We start from the raw sequence: 19,925 nt of genomic DNA, 5'->3' as shown, positions 1-19,925 counted from the left end.
GTAGCTGTTAGGATAAGGTGTTCATGGTCAAATAAAAACTTTTTATTGTCTTAAATTAGGATTGATAAGATTTGGCTCTTGTGATTGTTTTTATTTTTATGGTTGGATACACAGAGCAGGGGACTTTCCCACACTAGACTGGAGATCGAGCCCAGACTGATAAATCTTTTTGGTATTGTCACCAAAAGGACATTTACATATGACAGTACATGTGCATAGTCGGCGGCAGAAAGCTGTTTTTGGTGGCGCTAATTGTGGTATTAGTATTATTATGTAATAGCATTATATTGGGGGCTAAACTGGTGCATGGCATTTAAAAGCCTACAGTATATTGGATGTAGATCTTGTCATATAGGCCGCCACTGGCAATAAAATCATATTTCCATGCTTAATTGTAATTGAGTGTAACTGTGGCGCGGGAGGTAGAGTGGCCGTGCATCAATTCCACAGTCGTTGGTTTGATCTCCAGCTCCTCCAGTCACATGTTGAAGTGTCCTTAAGCAAGACACTGAACCCCAACTTAGTTGCTCCCGGTGAGTGTTGGCCAGCTGCATAGCAGCTCCCCCATCGGTGTGTGTGTGTGTGTCATTGTGAGTGTGAATGGGTAAATAAGAAGCAGTGTAAAGCACTTTGAGTGCCAATAGGTAGAAAAGCGCTATATAAGTGCAGACCATTTAAAGTAAAACAATAAAAAATAATAAAACAATGTTCAGTGCACTGACAGGATTAGGGAGACAGTGTGAATTGGCGCTATATAAATAAAGTTGAATTGAATTGAATTGATTTGAATTGTTGGGGGACAAGAGCTAGTAGGAGCATTGAATCTTATTCTATGTTTAGACTCTCAGTTTTAAAAGTGATAACTTTACATCTGTCACAACAAAAACTGCCTCTGCTTCAGGAGGAGAGAGACAGAGAGAGATAATTTCTGCAACTATGTAGATAAGGTCATCTGGAGGTTGAGTCATGTGAACTGCAGTTATTTCCTCTTTTTTGGAAAGAAGCTTCTTCAGTCTGGTAGATGTGGACAGACAGGAAATACTCTGGGAGGTGGCATTGTTAGTCAATCTGTCTGTTGTAGTAGTGTACTACTGTGTACAGTAGACCTTGAGAGTACTGGTCATGCTGTAAATGAAGCTTGTATGTTGTAGCATCCATGTGAAGAGGAGGTTACTGTCACATGATTTCTCCCAGGGCGAACAGGAACAGTATCATGCTAACAGCCACTTTGGTTCCATTTTAAGACACGGCAGCTGTAAGTTACAGGTATAGTGTGCGTGTATAATCGTATTTCATTCTTTTTCTCTTCAGGTCAAAAATTAATGCTTGATGATTCTGCAGAATCTTGGAAAGACCATAGTTATGACAACCCATAAGTAAAGAAGGGTAAACAACTAAAACACTGCATTTTCAGGACTTGGTACTGAAGCACTGGTTTTATCAAAAGTCTCCTTTCACCTGCAAACTTTATGTTAACATTGTTTGTTCAGATATAAAGGTTCTTCACAACTATTGGGTTAAACTCCGTTAAGTTTGCTTACAACATTCGTGCTCACCTCAGGATGACCTGTGATAATTCTTTTACTTTTGTGCCATCAGTGGGTCAGAGTTTAAATTAGTGGGTGTTTTTCATCTCTGCTGTAGGATGTTGTCCTGCTGATGCACTTAGCTCATATCGTTATCACGACAGCACACATAAATATTAAAGGTGAAAACAGAAGAGAATGATAATGAAAGAAAATTCATTTTTTATTGGAAGTACCATCACTTTTTGGTAATTTAGCAAATTTAAAATGCACTCCAGAGGATCTCAGTGGTAAAATAAATAGCTAAGTGATACTAACTCACAAAATGAAAACAAAACAGACACTAAGATAAATATCAGTCAGGGTGTTTGGTTGTGTCCTTTACAACGGCCTAATATTGTCTTTTTCATAGGAGGTTTTTATTTATTGTGCGCCACCATGATGATGAAAAATAAATAAACTGCTGCTCAATCCAAACGTGATGTCTGACATTAACTGTATTTACATATAGAATAGTATATAGATTCAAGAAAGGGTATCGTCCCACAGGCTCACAGACCATAACAGCTCGATAGATGGCTTCACGTATGTCACCAAAACTACATTTGCTCAAATGTCTTATTAAAACCAACTGACAACATTAATAACTAGTGAGGAACATACAGCCTACTGTTAATGCAACACTTTGTGATTTGGATTAAAATTCCAACAAATGCCTGACTTTAGTGTTTGTCTCACTTTTTTATACCACTAACAAACTCTGTGGTATGTGTCCACATATTGTCAAAATACACTGCATCCAACTTCCATACGAGGAGTGAAAGAGTTTTATTTTCAAGCTTTCTGTTTCATTTGGCTGGTGGAGGTCAGTCAGGTATATTTGGTGGAGTCCATCCCATAGTCCCTGCTTAAAGATAAGTGTCTCGCAGGACAAGCCTGTGTCCTGTGGGTCTTTTGTCTGTGGGCTCACAGCTCCTGGCCTGTATGGTGAGTTAGGTGGGTAGCGATGACATGGTCTCAGGAAGCAAAGTAAGAGCTCTGCATTGAGTACAGGCGGTCGATGGGGTTCGCTGTCCGAGCCTGTAAAGAACCTGCGTCTGGAGCAGCCATGAAACAGTCACTTAGACTTGTCAGTGAGGCGTCACTGTCAATGTCAAGGAAAATGGAATCTGTCCCTGGTGAGAGTAGAGAGAATATAGGGAAGTCAGACACAAGCGTTGTGTTGTTTTTATGTTAAGTTATTTAAAATATTTAACTCATTAACTTGAAAAGCTACACGCTTGACATGCTACACTATTTTTTACTGTCTCTAGACAGTAAAAAAATAGTGTATTTTATTCTACTCTAGTCTAAAAATAGTTTTTCTGCTGATCCCTGTTGTTGTTCCCTGAGACAGTAAAAAAATAGTGTAGCATTAAAATCACTTCACATTTTTCAGGGAATTTTACATTAAAATCATGATGTAACAGGTGCATCCACTCTTCACAACATTCACCATTTCTTACCTGAATTTTGCTCTCAGACTGTGACTGGAATGTCATGTGCTTGCTTTAACCACTGACACTCACCATAGGGGTTCATGTGGTCACCAGGCATCTGTGGTGGGGTGAGGCCCTGATGAAAGGTGTCAAGGTTGTAACCATTGTGCTCCGTGCTCACCAGCTGATGCTGCTGCTGGTTTGGAGGAACAGGCCCTGAGTAGGAGCTGAGCAGCCCCTCTATACAACCTGAGATCATGTCTGTAACAGTCAGTGACAACATGATGTTCAGCTGTAACCACATACACAATAGACATTTTACACTGCTTCTTATTCACCCATTCACACACACTCATACACTGATGGTCCAACGCTCACTGGGAGCAACTAAGTTGGGATTCAGTGTTCTGCTCAAGGACACTTCAACATGTGAAGGGAGGAGCTGGGAATTGAACCAACAACTGGAAAATTGGTGGACGACCGCTTTACCTTCCTGCGCCACAATCGCCCCTGATGTGTTATCTACTTCTGTTTGAAATGAGAAAATTAGTTTCCCTGTGTTCCTGTGTGCACTTGTGAGGTTATTGCATTCACTGCTGCATAACCAGTAAAAGATGTAAGAAGTTTTTTAAAAAGTAATCTGTCGTGAATTACTGAAAGTTCCAACCCCACAGCAAATAAAGTACATTTGCCTACTTGCCTGTATTTTATACTGAGTACGGAATGATAGGAAAAACATTACAAAATCAGCATTCACTTGCAGTGGGGCATTAAACACCAAACATCCTTACACATATATGCTGTACAACTAACACTGTTGTATAATCACACAGTATATTGTAAATGCACTGTTTAAACTGATCTCAAAGACGTCTCTCCAGTCATCCAGGAGACTTCATCTCATCCTAACGTCAACTTCAAACAACCCCCATTTGCTGGTTTGCTCATCTCATTTGGTAACAGCAGCAGCTTCCACTATATTAAACCCTGCTGCTAAGCCAATATTGACATGCTGGAGAGTCCCTGAACAGATAGAGGCAGCGCTTGCCAAAGCACAGAGACACTTATCTAAACTGTCTGCTCATATCCGCTGTGAGACTACAGTGGCAATAAGCCGGCTCACCATGACGAGCTGTGCCGCACTTCTCGCTTTACAGTCCCGCCGTCAGAAAAACTAGCATTTACCAGCAGAGATGTGACTCACACTAAAGCCCACAAAACTGGAAGTGTTTGCTGAGTAACTCCACTCTGTTTATTGTTCCTATAACACATTTAATATTTCAATCTGTTTCTCCAAATAATTCATAAATTACAGAGCTGTCAGTAATCACTGTCATCACAGTCAGAATGCACAGATTACTAGTTGCAGATGGACATTGACTGAGCCTTTTTTGTGACACTGGAGAAAGCAGCAAACCAGTTAAAGTAAACACACACACGCACACACATGCGCACACACACACACTAAATCCTCACCTTGGCCTAGCCTTTGGCTGTTGTGTTGCTCCTGCTGTTGCTGTTGTCTGCGAGCTAACTTCTTCATCTGTAAATAAATAAAGTAAACAGCTTGGTGTGGTGCGAGGCTCATTTATTGAGGAGACACGGGCAAAATAAAAGAGAAGGAATTTATCCGCCAACCTCCTCTGTCCTCTTGTGATGTCTAGATTACACACAGTTAATGATGAGATGTTTAGGTGAAAAGTGAGTTATTAGTTCTTCGACTAATAAATGTGCATATAGGAGATGCCAAAGTTCAGATGTTTAAAATAGTGACACAGTTGTTGTGTTGATATTAAAATGCAGTAATCCAGATATCACTAAAGACTTTGATTTGAGTCTTATTTCAAGGGGTTTAGCTAAAGTATTCAATGAATCGTTTAGCAATTGCAGGCATTTTACACACACTCCCATATTGTTTTAGAGATAACTAGACAATGAGGACAAGTGGTTTGATGTTTCCAGGTCATCTTTATACAACAAAGGTCTGGTGTTGGTTCTGAGTGTTGAATTTGCATTGGGTTTTGGTTGACTGAAAAACTCAATATGTGGTCCATAAAATGTATAAGGTAAAAGTCACTAGCATTGCTTACTAGGGATAACTTCAGAGCAAGTGAAGAATGTTCAGAGTCTGTTGGTTAAATCTAACTTTTTACACATGAGGTCTATAAGCTTCAAGTTCAAACCAGGGATTCCCTGAGAGGGGACAATAATGACCTTTTTCATCACATTTGAGTTTGCAGGTCTGTGTGCAGAACGGTTTGATAGTAAGACAGAGACACTGTCATAAACACAGAAGTTCTTCCATCACATACAGGATGATGTGACAGCCTGCTGTGAGTGTGGATAGTTTGTTTTTGATGCACTGCTTTACTGACCTTTGCCCTCTGATTTTGGAACCAGACCTGGACCACACGGACACTGAGTCCCGTCTCTGCAGCCAGCGTCTCTCTCACCTGCAAGTCACAGCTTACACTCATTCTTAAGCCCACTGTCAATGATCTGAGAGCAGGTGCACACAGCAAATCAAATACATTCTCTTACGGTATAATTGACTAAATTTAGTCAATTATACCATAAGTCACTTGGAATAAATTGGGGTTAAACTAGCCCATAGAAACAGGGTCTGAAAATGCATTTGTTGTGACTTACACAGATTAAACTGCATTATTCAGGAACACAGCCACCTAATACGAACTGCATTTGCTGATAATATGTAAAGGAAAAGTTTAGTCACCTCCTAAATTAGCAGCATTTTTACCAATACAGACATTTCAGCCAATAACGAATGTCTGCGACCTGGATTAGTTTATCTATGCTGGACGTGTCTGATAGAAAACACATCAGCCAGGGTTTTTGTGCTGAACAAGTCCTTCATTCTTATTGTCCAAACAGTTTATTTGTCTACACTCTGTTATTCGACGGAGAGAGAGCTGCTTGTTGAAATAGCACTGCCCCAAATGCTGCCAGCCATTTGTTGAAGTGCCAACCTTTACTGTATTTTTCCTATGCACTGTTCATTGGAAGCCAAACATTTGAACGTCTGTTTCTACCTTTCGGCAGGGCTTGGATGACACTTCGAAGGAGGCCTTGAAGGCTCTCCTCTGCTGTGTGCTGAGGATGGTGCGTGGGCGTTTGGGCCGACGAGGGTCTTTGCTGTCATCACTGCCTTTGCCTGTTGCAGGACAATTTTCTGTTTTGACATCCAGATTCTCATCTTCACTCTTGTCTGTCAGCAAAGACAACAAACAAACACAATTCTTTAATTCTTTAATTTATTTCGTTATTATTTGTTACTTGACTGCAGATTTGACCTGACTAAAGTGTTTCTCTAGTGGTAGGTGGGTTCTCTTTGTCTGCACCGCAGACAGGAGAAGCTGAGTAGATGATGAATGGTTGGATGGATGGATTGCATTGCTAATCAATCTTCAACTCTGCTACAGAATCGTCAGTGTTACCTGAGCCAGAGCTCTCTGGACTGACTGTGTTCAGCAGGTCTCTCTCCCTCTCGTAGTCACTCTTGCACAGCAGTTGACCTTGTTTCAGGACAAACTCATCTCCTTTGCACAGCTGACGCTCACAGACACAGCAGCAGAAACAGCTAAGGTGGTAAACGCTCTCCAGAGCTCGCATCACAAACTCTGTTGCTGATATCTTCTCCAAACAGCTGCTGCACTTAGTGGCGAACAACCTGAGGACACACAGGAGAGAAATCAGTGTCCATCATTATGTGCTTTTCCTCAAGTACGACCATTCAGGATCACATCAGCCAGACACACAACTCTACAGGATGACACAGTTCTTCATCCCCAAACCAGTGACCTTAACGTAGCACAGCATGCTCCAATTGAGCACTTCCTTTGTATTGCACCCTGTGAGCTGTGCATGCACAACATTTATGGAATTACAAAGACTCTGAATAGTTTAGACAATGCTTACTGTCAGTCAGGTACTGGTGTGTCCGGTTGATGGGTTTTTAATTCTTAGAACAAATGAGGGAACACAGGCTGCATGCTGACAACTGACCAAACGTGACTACAAAAGATTTAAAGTTGGCTTTAGAGTCTGTATGGTGATTGTGGACCTTACGATACATTTAGAAAATCATCTTTAATCTGCTTGCAGAAAGGACACTACACCTGGTAACTACAGAACTGAGAGGGCAGAGGAGCAGTCAGGGCCACGCGAGGGAGAGGAGCTATCAGGGCAGCAGCCCCAAAAGAACAAAAGGCGTCAGAAGAGACAATGTCACCCACCATGTGTTGCCAAGAAGGTTTATCGATTTACATGTTGGGTATCTTCTTCGTCTTCCAACCCCTTGCTATAGCTCCATCAAATTCAAGCTGCTACTTTAATGTGAAAGCATTAAAAAAATATGTCTCCAGAGCCAGTACACCTGCTCCCTATGTAGATATAATAGGCTCGTTCTGAACAAAAGGAAGTGGAACAATTCTTAATTCAGCTGATTACATCTCTCTAAAGACTCAATACTCTCTCCACCATTGTGACCACTTACACTTCTGCAGCTGGATAAACTTTACCTGATTTATATTTGATATGGTTCTATGACTACTGTTTGATCATCGTTACACTAAGTGACCAACACTGGCAGTTGCATCATCCTGCATACCTTTTGGTTTTGTTTTTTTTTACTAGAAAAGTTGCCTAAATTTGGTAAAATCTGATCAACATGGGACAAACATAAGTGAGACTCCTCTACTATGGCAGCAGCACTGACCTACTGTACTTAATTTTTTTCACAATTATGACAGAAAGTCAGAACAGTGACTCGCAACGTTGCACATGACAACTAATCTTTAACACTACCAGCTAGAGTGGGGTGTTAAAAAAGGAAGAAGCCATGTTTTTTGTGACTGATCCAGATGTATTTTTAAATCCAGAGTTAAAAAGCACTGCAGCAAACACATGAGAGGGGACTTTAGATGGTTCATAGCAGTTTAGCATAGCATATAGCAACTAAGTTACATGTTCTATGCAACCAGTAGGCTGTAATATGATCCAGTATGCATTGGGATATGCATGATACTGTTGTTGCTGAGGTTATTGAGTGAGCAGACCAGAAAAGTGTAACATCATCGAAAGTGGGGAATTAGAAGACGCTATCTCTGCCCCCACATAGACACAGGCTCATTTCATTTGTCACTATGTGAATATCTGAATGCCGTTTTTCACTTGATCACTTCTGTTTTTTGACTTTATTCTTGTCTGCCAATGGAATCAGTGTGTATAGCTAAGTTACCATGCAAGGTTCAAATTGAAGTGTTTATTGCCCAGTTTGAAACATTTGCAAAGTAATTAATGTATTCAGTTACATTCCCAGTTTTAATTAGTGGCTGTGCCCCCATTCAGGTGGGCCTTAGCAAACTGGAAAGATAAGAAACCAAAAAACAAAAAACAGAAAATTTTTAAAATACACAATACAGAATCTGTTTATTATTCTGTTTATTAAGTATGCCAACATACAGAGAATGTGTCTCAATGTAATACAATCTAATAATTATTATTAATAATTATGTAATTTATTTTGTATTTATAATAAGAAATTATATCCAAGATAAGAAATAAGAAATCAGCTGCTGGTTTTGGTTTCGAACTAATATTCATACATGATACATCAGTATCATGTATGAATGGTTGTCTGTTTGTTTGTGTCCTTCTGTGTTGGCCCTGAGATCTGTCCAGGGTGAATTGTACCCGTGTCCCAGTGACCCAACCAGGGCACTGAAATGTCTGGAAATTAGAGTGCGTTATTGCTGTACATACTTTATACACACAGAAAAGCCAGATGTGTTCAGGCTAAATCACTGAGCCATTCTTTTTCACCCTTTCAAGCTCAAGTGAAAGGCTGTTTGAAGTTATAATGGGCCCACACAAGGCCTGCAAAGCACGGATTTAAACGGAAAGAATAGGCATAATTTTCCAATCACTGCCCACAACCAGCTAATGAGGCAATATGTGATCTTTGAAAGAGGAAGTGGGTTCTATTAGATGAGGTCTGGTCCACCCGGACAAAATCAAGATGCCTGATTTATTTGCCCTGTCTTTTATTAATTCAAGGATGTTGTCAAAAGAACCACAAGTTCTATTCCAGATATTCAGAAATACACAGCTCAAAATTAATTCTGTAATAAGGAGAATGGTTTCAAATGCTACACATTGAAGGGTTGAAGGATTTTGATAACTTTTGAAAGTGGTGAGAAAATAAGTGTAATCATGTAGAATTACAATTTGAATGAGAACATTTCCACAATAAAGCCACTGGCTCTTCACAGTTGTAAAACACCAACAGATGAAGCATCATTGGATGCAGTCAATCATTGCACCTTGTGAGCAGGAGAAGTGACTGCAGCAGGTGCTGTGCTCTCGCTCTCAGAAAAGAGAGGGGTTGAGCAAATACATTCATTTGGTCATCTGTACTGGGAGTCATGGTTTGCTGTTTGCACTCACAGAGGGTCCTGTGTGTGGATTAGCTCTATAGTATTAGAATGATAACGAAAATCTAAAAAGCAACCAATGAGTGGAGCCAAGACTGGCACTCAAGAAAAAACCCCAGCCTGCAGCACTGCTCTCTATAGACACATTCTTCCTCCAGATGCTAAAGAGAGTGAAATGTTAGACAGGGAACAAAAGGAAAAGATTTGAGTGGAGGGTCTTTTTGGAAGTGTCAGAGTGGGCAATGTTTGTGTTTGAGCGCATGCATTTATCTCGCTATGTCTGTAGCAAGCAATTTGGGAGAGAGGACACTGTGGACACCTTCACATGGCTGTTTGACAGTTAGGACTTGGTTTGGGGGTTTAGGCTGGAATAAGGTTTAGGGCAAGGCCTGTCTATAAAGTTTAGCTTCTTAAGTGTGTTTAGTCAAGCTCTTGTTCTACTTTCCTAGGTTTCCTTGTTTTCTTACGTTTAGCTTCTCTTATTTCTTAGTTATGTTCATGTGGAGCTTCCCTAGTTTCCCTCTAGCTGTATTTATGTTTTGTTCCTCTGCCCTGGTTTAGTTTATGTAGGTCTTACCCTTTATTTTCAGTGTTTTTGTGTTTTTGAATGCACTGGTTCTGTTGCTTTGGCCCAGTAAACCCTTTCCTACCACACTCTGTCTCTGTTTTGTACTTTTTATTCTATGTTTTTTTACTGCAGATTTGACCGGATTTTGATTTTAACCATTGTCATAGTTTGGATGACCTGCTGTCATCCCTAGTCATATGACTAGAATTGAATTTCTTTTTTTAATGGAAACAGTCAACACTACAATCATTTCATTCCTGAATTGTAACGCTTTACCAACCAACATGTAAAAGCTGCTGCTTGTGGCAGTGAACCCACAGAGTATTAGCCACTTATTCTGCAGCGTATTGTTTCCTTCTTTACAACCCTCACCTTCACTGTTTGATTCAGCCTCATTTTCAGCAGTAGCAGGCTGTTGTTTTCAGTGAAAACTGAATCTGGCAAGAGGGTTAAAGGAGGGAGGTGTCTGTAGGGCAGGTACAGAGGGGCTCAGTGTTTAGACAGCTGCACTCCTTTACTCTGAGGGTACCCTACTCTATTCAACAGCTTTTTCTCTTTGCTTTAGACCTCCCTCCATCCTTTCAGCCCCTGTCCCTCTGCCTGTCTGTTCAGATGCTGACATTTCCACTGGAGAAAGTCCCATTATTAGAAAAGTCAGTGATGGTAGAAAGTGGTAATAGTAAGAAGCATTCAAGTCAAGGTTCATAGATTTTAGAAATCAACAGAATGAAGCATTTGACTAATCGGCAAGAGATCAGTGGTTACTACACCCAAACCAAAATAATTAGAAGCTTCTCATTGTGACCAGATTTATAAGTCTGGGATTTCTTAGTTTATGTCCTCTGAGTTTGTCAGCAGCCAAATCTGTAGTTTGCGTGTCAACTTTTGTGACTAGCGGGATGTTAAACTGACGTGAAGTTTACCTGGTTAGCTTCAAGGGAGTTCATCTCAGTGCATCATTGCATCTTTCCAGCTCAGTCACTTTTAAAATACCGCACAAATAAACTTTAGATTAAAAGTCAGGACTTGAGACTGGATGACAGACAACCATTAACACTCACATACACACCTACGGGCAATTTTAGAGTCACAAATTCACCTACCATGCATGTTTTTGAACAGTGGGAGGAAACTGGAGGACCTGGAGGAAACCCAAGCAAGCACAGGGAGCACATGCAAACTCCACACTCTGGAACGAATTGACTGTCTCATTTAAAACAATTACCTGGCAAAATAATTGCCAAAAAAGTCTTGTAAAATTTGAATTTAATAACTGTAAAAAGAATTACAACTGGATATATTTTACAGTTTTATTGTATTACAAGACTTGCTGTAAAATTACAGCAATGTATTATAAAAACAATAATTTATTGTAATCTAGTTTACAACTTTATCTTGTATTCTATGAAAATTACAGAAATCATTCATATCCATATGGTTGTACGAGACAAACAAATTATTTGCCCTTACAAAACGAACATTGGGCTGTTCAGGCTGAAGCAGAAAGTAACTCTGCAATTCAATTTGAATTTCTTGTCAAAAGATTATATGAGTTACTCATCTACTATCCATCAGTGAGGTAGTTTTGTCCACCTAAACACTGGTTGGATATTTCTCAGCCAGCCTCAGCTTGGAAGGACAACAGCAGCATCAAAGAACTGCACCCAAATACGGTTTTAGTACCGATTCCTAAAAATTATCAGGGTTTAAATGTTCTTAAGCAGTTGAGCTAGTGTGCGGTTGATGTAGACATGTTGGGAATTCTCTAACAAAATGACTTCTTCAAAACTGGTCCAAGTCTTCTTAACACCAGGATGAACACCTCCACCCATATAAATGTTAGTTCCAACCTTATACAAATGTTAAAACGAGTCAATTTCAGGCCAATTCAAAACCTTTTTGCTACTTAATTCAACTAATGTTCTGCCAAGGCGTCTGTAGTGGCCGAGGCTTCTTACTGCTCACTGGGTCCAGGGTGTTACTCGCTCGTCTCTGTCTCATAAATACAAATGTCCAACGCTCACAGACTGTGTCACACAGTAGCTAATAATAATAAATACACCAAAGCTATGCTAATGTTGCTGGCATGCTGACACGCTAATAGCATTATAACCATCAAAAACTGCACGGAATTAATACAAAATTACAAATGTGCACATGTAGGTACTTTCTCGAAATTGCAATAAGTACAACTTTGAAACGATGCAAAGGTATAAAGGTATTTACATATGGCTTTAACTTAACTAGTCCTTCCCCATGTGGTCTTTGCCTTGTTTCGGACCATCTTCAGGGGTCAAAACAGCTTAGTGAGAATAATGGGAAATTACAAAATTACCAAAGAAATGACAGCAGCTCCTCTGCTTCCGTCATCAAATGCTCCTGTTCTCGTTTAAATTCATCCACCTAAATAAAGTGTCCAAATGAATTGTTTAGTTAACTCAATGTCAGTTTTGAAATTCCATAAAAAACCTTTCTTCTTCTTCTTCAAAAAAAGTATTTTATAGTAAAAACAAATATATATATATATATATATATATATATATATATATATATATATATATATATATATATATATATATATATATATATATATATATATATATATATATATATATATATATATATATATATATATATATATATATATACATATATATATATATAGGGATCCTAGACAAGTTAACTGAAGAAGGAAGAAAAATGAAAAGTTGAATTCAGCCCAAGCTTAAATATGAAGAAATTAATTACATTGACTAACCTAAAACTCAGCTGAATTTTTTTTTCTCCCAGCCTTCTTTTTTCTTATAGATAATTTTATGCTTCATGTAAATTAATTCAAATCAATAACTGAGTCTTTTAGTCAGTCACAGTAGGTCAGTTCAGCATGTAATTTATTGTTTATGGAGAGTAATGTTTCCAATACTAATAAACAATAAAGAAAAACGAAATAGTTACCCTATAAATCAAAGTAAAAGTGCAGGATGTTATTAAGAATATTATTTATTCTCATAGGTTGATTTTGCATATTGTATTACAATTCCAACATATGTGTATCTGCCTTTACAGATGGCAAAATTACTTTCAGCTGAGAAAGTTGAAGAGCATTTAAAAATAATATTTGCCACTGCCTTGTCATAATAAGGGTTTTTCGTTAGGGGTCGTATGCATAAAGCAGAAATGAGTTCTAGACTAGAGGCAAATGCACTGGAGAAAAGGAGAAGAACCTCTTTGTGTTCAGTGTTACAAAAACCTACCGCTACATTCCAAACCATTACCTCGTGACGATATGGAGTCAATGACAACTACCCAATGATTAGTTCACACGGAGTAGCAGGCTAATCTGCAGGTGTGTGTGACTGGGAGGAGGGAAAGGTGGAACAAAGAAACAGGGTGGAAACACAACACACCAGGCTTCAGATGATGCAGTAGAGGTTCAAGGTATGTTCTGACTAAGTGTTGGTCAGCTCAATGATTTTATAATAATGCAAAAGGCTTTTGGTGCGAGCTAACTCAACAACACATGGCTGACACATGTGCCCACAGAAAGCTCAGACGGTTATTATTTTCATGAAAGGAAAATTACAGTCATGTCAAGCTGTATTATGTGTTCTTTAAATCTAATTTATTAAACCATCCATCTTCTCGGTTCTTTAGCTGATGCAGAACACATATCACATAAATATGAACGCAAAGAGAACCCAGTGATCACAAACCAACACAACACATCTACAACTGATGCATTAGAATAACTAACAAAGCCGTTACTGCAGCATCAGTGCTGCATTTGAAGAACACTGATCGCTGCCCAGATGTGACAGCACAGAAAGCCTGAAGACAACTATTCACCCAGGTTAGAAGTGTTCTACATGATTTAATAGAAAACAGATGTTTCGATGTTTTCATTTTATTTTATTTAAGTAGTTTTACTTTGGGGAAGGGAGAAAAGGTTCTCCTCTAGTCAGCACTGTGCAGTTTCAAAAACAATGATAAAAAATTTAAATATAAACAGGAACATAACAATATAGAAACAATATACAGGAACACTAGTACCAGTTCCAGACAAGTTTTCTAATTGTTTTGTTTGGATTCACTAATCACTGCACTTTCTGTCTCTGTGTTAGAATAGACACAAGCCTTAAACAGGAGTAAAACAATCACTGATTTTATTAAGTAAAAAGTAGTCATTCTCCAAAGGAAACAATATTTTAACCTTTGCTGGATTGAAATATGTAGAGACGGTTTTGATGCTGCTGCAGTGAAACATTTCAATTATTATTCAAGACAATAATGTTGCTTATTGCTCATTGTCCCTCTCTCACACATGGAAGAGCACATGTCGACATATCGACACAGTAAAGGTTAGTAAAATTGGCAGAATTTGACATTTGTGTGTCAGAGTGAGATGAGTGTTCCAAGGCTGTGACCCGTTACTGTCTGAATAACAGAGATGACTGAGGCTCAGCTCTGGTGGGACAGAGACATAAAAAGCAGAGCATGAAGGACAGTATTGATGATATGCACCTGCTGAAGCATACAGTACTTATAGGCATAATGACACCTGAAACTGCCCACTGAAAGACACAACAATGTCCAAACTGAGCTTCGAGGGCTAGCGAGTAAGACTATAGACTCAGACAAACCACTTCTAGTGAGGATCTAGACTTTTACTCTTGTTTTAAACTTCCAACAGTGGATTCATGCAAAGTCCTCAAAGGTACATTTCACAGTGTGGGCCTGGACCACCACTGCTAGGGGCCGCCTCTTTCGAAAAGCCTCCTTGACCCTCTGGCCCTGTGCCCTGTGTCTCCACAGTGCCTGAGCGGCTTAACAAGCATAAAGAGGTACAGGATTAAAGAGGATAAGAGGAGTGGAGAAAGGATGAAGCATTGAAAACAGATTGTGTGTGTTCCTTCACTGTTCTCTTGTTTGTTCTCCCTCCTCAGGGAGCTGGGTGACCTAAAGAAGAAGGCTGGGTGGGTGGGTGCTGGCTTCGGGTGGCAGGTTGTTGGAGTTTTAATTAGTAGGCGTAATTAAAAGATGATTGTGAAGGAGGCAGGGAGAAATAAAAGCAGGATTCACAGAGTGGGGATGTGCTGTTTGCTCAGCCAAAGCTCAAGAAGTCGAAGGAAGGCCTCAGGATTCTCTGGGGACTCACTTTAACATGTTTGTTAGAAGGAAAATGATCTCAGCAGTCAATCAGACGCCCTCATTTGTTCGCCTTCTGGAGTTCACATTACCCCGAAGGATTGTTTGTGGACTGTGGTGTTAGAAGAAGAGGAAGAGGACGAATTTGGTGACTATAAGGTGAAGCAGCAAATCATCATTTTATCCTTTTAGGCTAAAAATATTATTACACATATATACACATGGGCAGTGGCAGTGGAAGGCTTAGTGCTGCTTCCTCACAGCTAGAAGGTCCCCAGTTCTAATCCACTTGCCATCTGCGGCATTTCTGTGTGGAGTTTGCATGTTTTCCCCGTGCTTGTGTGGTTTTCCTCTGGGTACTCTGATTTCCTCCCGTAGTCCAAAGACATGCATGTTAGGTTAATTAGGGACTCTAAATTGTATGTGAGTGTGAATGGTTGTCTGTCTGTGTATGTCTCTGTGTGTTGCCCTGAGATAGACTGGAGACATGTCCAGGGTGGACCCTGTCTCTTGTCCAATGGCCGGGATAAGCCCCAGCGGCCACACAACCCTGAACAGGATAAGAGTGACAGATGATGGATAGAGGGATTTATGCATGTGACCAAGTAAAGACACCCCAACTAAATGTGACAAAGCCTAATATTCAAGCGATATTGTCCATGTCCGGTCAAGACAGATGGCCGTCCACCCTGAGCCTGGTTCTGTTGGAAGTTTCTTCCATTAAAGGGAGTTTTTCCTCTCCACTGTTGCTCAAGGGGGAATTGTTGTTCAGGTAGAGTGGGTTTGCTTATTAACCTGGATTTATCACAGTAAAAACAGCAGCAATACATATAACGTGTTACTGTACAAAACATGAGAAAATTCAATACAGATGTTTATTTGGTTGTATTTACACAGTAGCATCCTATTGGCTTTGGCTCATCTGATCTTCCAGTACTTTCTTTCTTTAAACACAGGAAGGTCCAGAACAAAAAAATCTAGCTTGATTTACTGACTAGATATAATCTAAGAGGGGGATTCTGACACTGATGCAAGATCAGCTGATGATTTCACTATAGAAGGAGAGAAAAGAGTTTTTGGAAGTACAGAGACACTAAGTCCAGTCTGACTACAATGGTGTTACAGAAAAATATATTCTACAATCTTAAGCTTCAGTGGCTTTGCGTTGTAGCCTGTTTCCCCACCAATGTTTTCATATATGCATTATCTTACTCGCTTGTCCTGATCAGAGTCATGGGGGGGGTTAGGGGGGCTGAACCCTATCTCAGCTGTCATAGAGCAAGAGGCAGAGTAAACCTTGGTCAGGTCTTCAGTCTTTTTCAGGGCAAACATTATTTCCCTTCCTCTCATGCAGGCACAGAACACACATACAGTCATTTAGGAACCACAAGGGGCAGTGGTTCGACTCCCGGTCCTTCTGGTTTTAAGTCAAAGTGTCCCTGGAACCCTCAAGTTGTCCCTAGCATCTGCTGCTTAGTTGTAAGTCACTTTGGATAAAAGCATCTGCTAAATGACTAATTGTAACTAAAATTGCTAATTGGCTGGTGTTGTGGTGTGTTCAAGTGTCACATGAGGCAACCCAGCCGCTGATCCTTGTTGCCGCTTGTTCTTTGATGGTTGCTCCTAAACTTAAGGTCGCTAAAGCTGAAAAAAGCATTCCAGTCCATGGACGAATCGGTGGACGACTGCTCTACGTTCCTGTGCCACAGAAGGAAGGAAGGCAGAATGTAACTTTTTTTTTTTTTTTTTTTACAAATCCTGACATCTTTATTTAGTAAGTAACCTAACCTACTCCTGTTCACAGTTTCAATGACACTTTGAGTGTTAACAACAAGTGTGATACTGACACTATTTTGGCTTAATTTTAAGGGGTGGTGTCTGACATTGTGTCAAAAGTGGTGCAATTTCAACAGATGCCTGCCTCCCTATATTGTGGGGAGGCAGGCAGGCTGGTTCATCAGTCTGTGTTCTAATGATGTCTGCAGGCATTAAAGTTGGAGGATTTGTTGGGCTGCAAGTGTGTGTGTGTGTGTGTGCTGATTGGAACTCCACATACTGTCTAGACATAGCACCGTTGGACCAGCCCTAGAAGCAAATCACAGCAGAGAAGAGTTCAAGAAGAGAACAGAAGTTTAGTGGATCCTGCTTCAATTCGCTCATATTTATGTTTGTCTTTATCTGGGGAATTTTTAACCTTTTTTAAGCCTTTGTGTGTGTGTGTGTGTGTGTGTGTGTGTGTGTGAGAGAGGGGGGTGGGGGTAACAAAGCCCCAGGCCATCGTACATATTTCTGCTATTGTTCTTTAATATTATGTCTCAATCTTAATGTCTGTATAAAGCCGTCATACACAGATGCACCAGCCACACACACTGACCCGTCAAATCTCCACAGTCAGACTGCGTGTATTTCCTGCAACTCTGTCTCCTAAAGAGGTGCATCCAGAGTAACACAGGATTTGCCCCTGCTGACTTATGTTCACCACAAAATTCAATAATTAAACTGGTGTGAGTGCTGTAGCTAGTTTGTGTACAATAGAAATGATGGATTAAATGATTTGCATTAAATTAAATTGCATTGAATAATCCTTTAGCCTCCTCCAATACCACCATTACTTGTGTCCCTACACTGATGTGCCACATAAATACTAATAGCTGGCATGTACTTTTTACTGTACATCATACAGTAGAGGGAATTTAACAGATACACACACACACACACACACATACACACAGTTTTTGCTCATTTCTCACTAACTGCTCTGTCTGCTTCCAGCTCAGTACATCATGTGGACTGTATCCTGTTTGATGAATTGTAAAATACTCATACGTCCCACACTTGATTAAAACAAAGTATGGAGGATCGATGGTCATGTCAACAACTAATAAAAAAAGGCTTATAAAATACTACACACATTTATGGAGTTTGAGTTGACTGATGGTACCTTCACCTCCATCTCCATATCTGTATGTCTCCATATGTCTGTCTCTCTGATATTTTTGAAGAAATATGGTAATATTTGTAATAGTCTTGTCATAAGGTTTGGGCTCTTCTTTAATACAATAGTTTATTACTTAATGAAATAAATAATTATTCAGCCCATTTTTGGATCGACTATAATAACCCTGTCTCCTAAAGTTTACCTTTCTATAGAATAAACCTGCAAACACAAATATGTTTATAGGAAATATTATTGCATTCAGATTACATTTTCTTTTATTATAACGAGGAACAATTCATAGTTAATGTAAATGGAATGTCACATATATGCGAATACTAGGGCTGTGAATCGATTACAATTTTTTTGCCTTTCTGTAGCTAATATAACGGTTGGTTTATCTAATGAACGGACAACTAACTGGGTGAACATTCATTGATTTCTACAACATCTGTACAAAATAAAAATAGCCCTATATTAATTACTGGTTGAGGCTCTGTGACCCTCTACATCCATCCCATAAGAATCAGCTTGACTTATGATGGAGTCATATTCCCAGGAAGGTCACAGCTGCTCCTGATCATTACTTCCTGACGTAGTGACACAGCCTCAGGCTCATGAGCTGGTGCGACTGGTGCTCCAGCTGGATATCACCGCGTCTTTGTTTCCTTCAAAATGTCTGCCTACAGGCCAGTAACCCATCTCCCCTAAGACCAGCCTCTCACCTGTGCTCCTCACATTAAGCTCTGCTCTCGATTCTGAGACATGAAATCCCACAACATGACATATTTTCATTTAAAAATGACCTGCATAATAACGCAGATATTGAACAAATTTCGACAGCGTTGTAACGTGCAGTGTTGGACTTAGGGTCTGAGAGTTGGGACCTCTTAGCATCTTTGATAAAAAAATGGAGCACAAAGCTGCAGGCTGATGACAGCTAGTACAAAAACAGAAAGAGAATAAGGAAATAATAAGAAGTGAAAAAAAGCAAGTCTTACAAAACAATCTATTCAAGTGAAAATTAGAAGTGACAGACCACACACATGAATACTCCAGAGCTGGAACTTATGACAGTGACAAGGACATAAACCTTGTCATCAGTACTGGAACATAATGTCAGCTGACACTTGTCTTTTGTGTGTGTGAGGATAACAGACACACCCACAGACTGACGGCCAGCTGCAGACTGAGAGGTGGCGACAAACCTAGAACCAGCACATCCACACTGATACACCACATCGGTTTCTTTGAATTTGGAGACAATTTGACAAATGTCTGCTAGTCAGATTTTACAGACCAATTTTAATGTTGGGTTCATCCACACGAGTTCAGAAGAGATAAAGTGATAAATAATCAGTACTGCAGCTAAACACATCACCCGCTGCCCTGTGATTATAATTTGCTTCTAAAGAATTGCTGCATATCAGGCAAAGGTTTAATAACACATTAAATTGTTTGGTTAATAAAATCCCAATATATTTTAAAATAAAAAATAAGTAAATACAAATTTGCGCTGTTATTTATTTCCTTGTGTGAGGGATACAAGTGTTGTTGCAGAAAAAGTAAACTTTAATATAATATATTACTTTTAAAAAAGTAAAATATAAATTATATTAATCAGCGAATAGAAGCACTGTTTTGACTTTGTCCAGTTTAAGAGGCAAGACATCAGCAAAAACAATGGCTGGAGCCTCAAAAGTGTGTGTTACTGATGTAAAACAAAATGTAAATATACACAGTATCTGAAGAAAACAACCCATGAAAGCAGAGTGAGCTAAACAAATAAAAATGCAGCAAATGTGTATTAATGGACAGCAG

General features: G+C 39.6%; 1 protein-coding gene across 2 annotated transcripts in view; it reads right to left on the bottom strand.

Moving 5' to 3' along the window:
* Positions 1–712: 712 nt before the first annotated feature.
* LOC137104152 (LIM/homeobox protein LMX-1.2-like) overlaps positions 713–19,925 on the bottom strand; it is a 46,473-nt gene continuing 27,260 nt past the window's right edge. The window contains exons 4-9 of one of the 2 annotated variants that reach the window (XM_067485035.1): positions 6,460–6,692; positions 6,055–6,230; positions 5,380–5,457; positions 4,481–4,547; positions 3,095–3,265; positions 713–2,701 (exon numbers count right to left, since the gene is read on the bottom strand). In XM_067485035.1, the coding sequence (XP_067341136.1) occupies positions 2,544–2,701; positions 3,095–3,265; positions 4,481–4,547; positions 5,380–5,457; positions 6,055–6,230; positions 6,460–6,692 (883 nt within the window). In that variant the 3' untranslated portion in view covers positions 713–2,543. Of the gene's footprint in view, positions 2,702–3,031; positions 3,266–4,480; positions 4,548–5,379; positions 5,458–6,054; positions 6,231–6,459; positions 6,693–19,925 lie in introns of both variants that reach the window. The other variant, XM_067485036.1, reaches the window with a different exon arrangement.

Source organism: Channa argus, chromosome 18 (assembly GCF_033026475.1).
Source record: "Channa argus isolate prfri chromosome 18, Channa argus male v1.0, whole genome shotgun sequence".
In the NCBI taxonomy this organism is placed as follows: Eukaryota; Metazoa; Chordata; class Actinopteri; order Anabantiformes; family Channidae; genus Channa; species Channa argus.
Note: the sequence above shows the minus strand (reverse complement) of the source record. Positions and strands in the feature narration are given on the sequence as shown.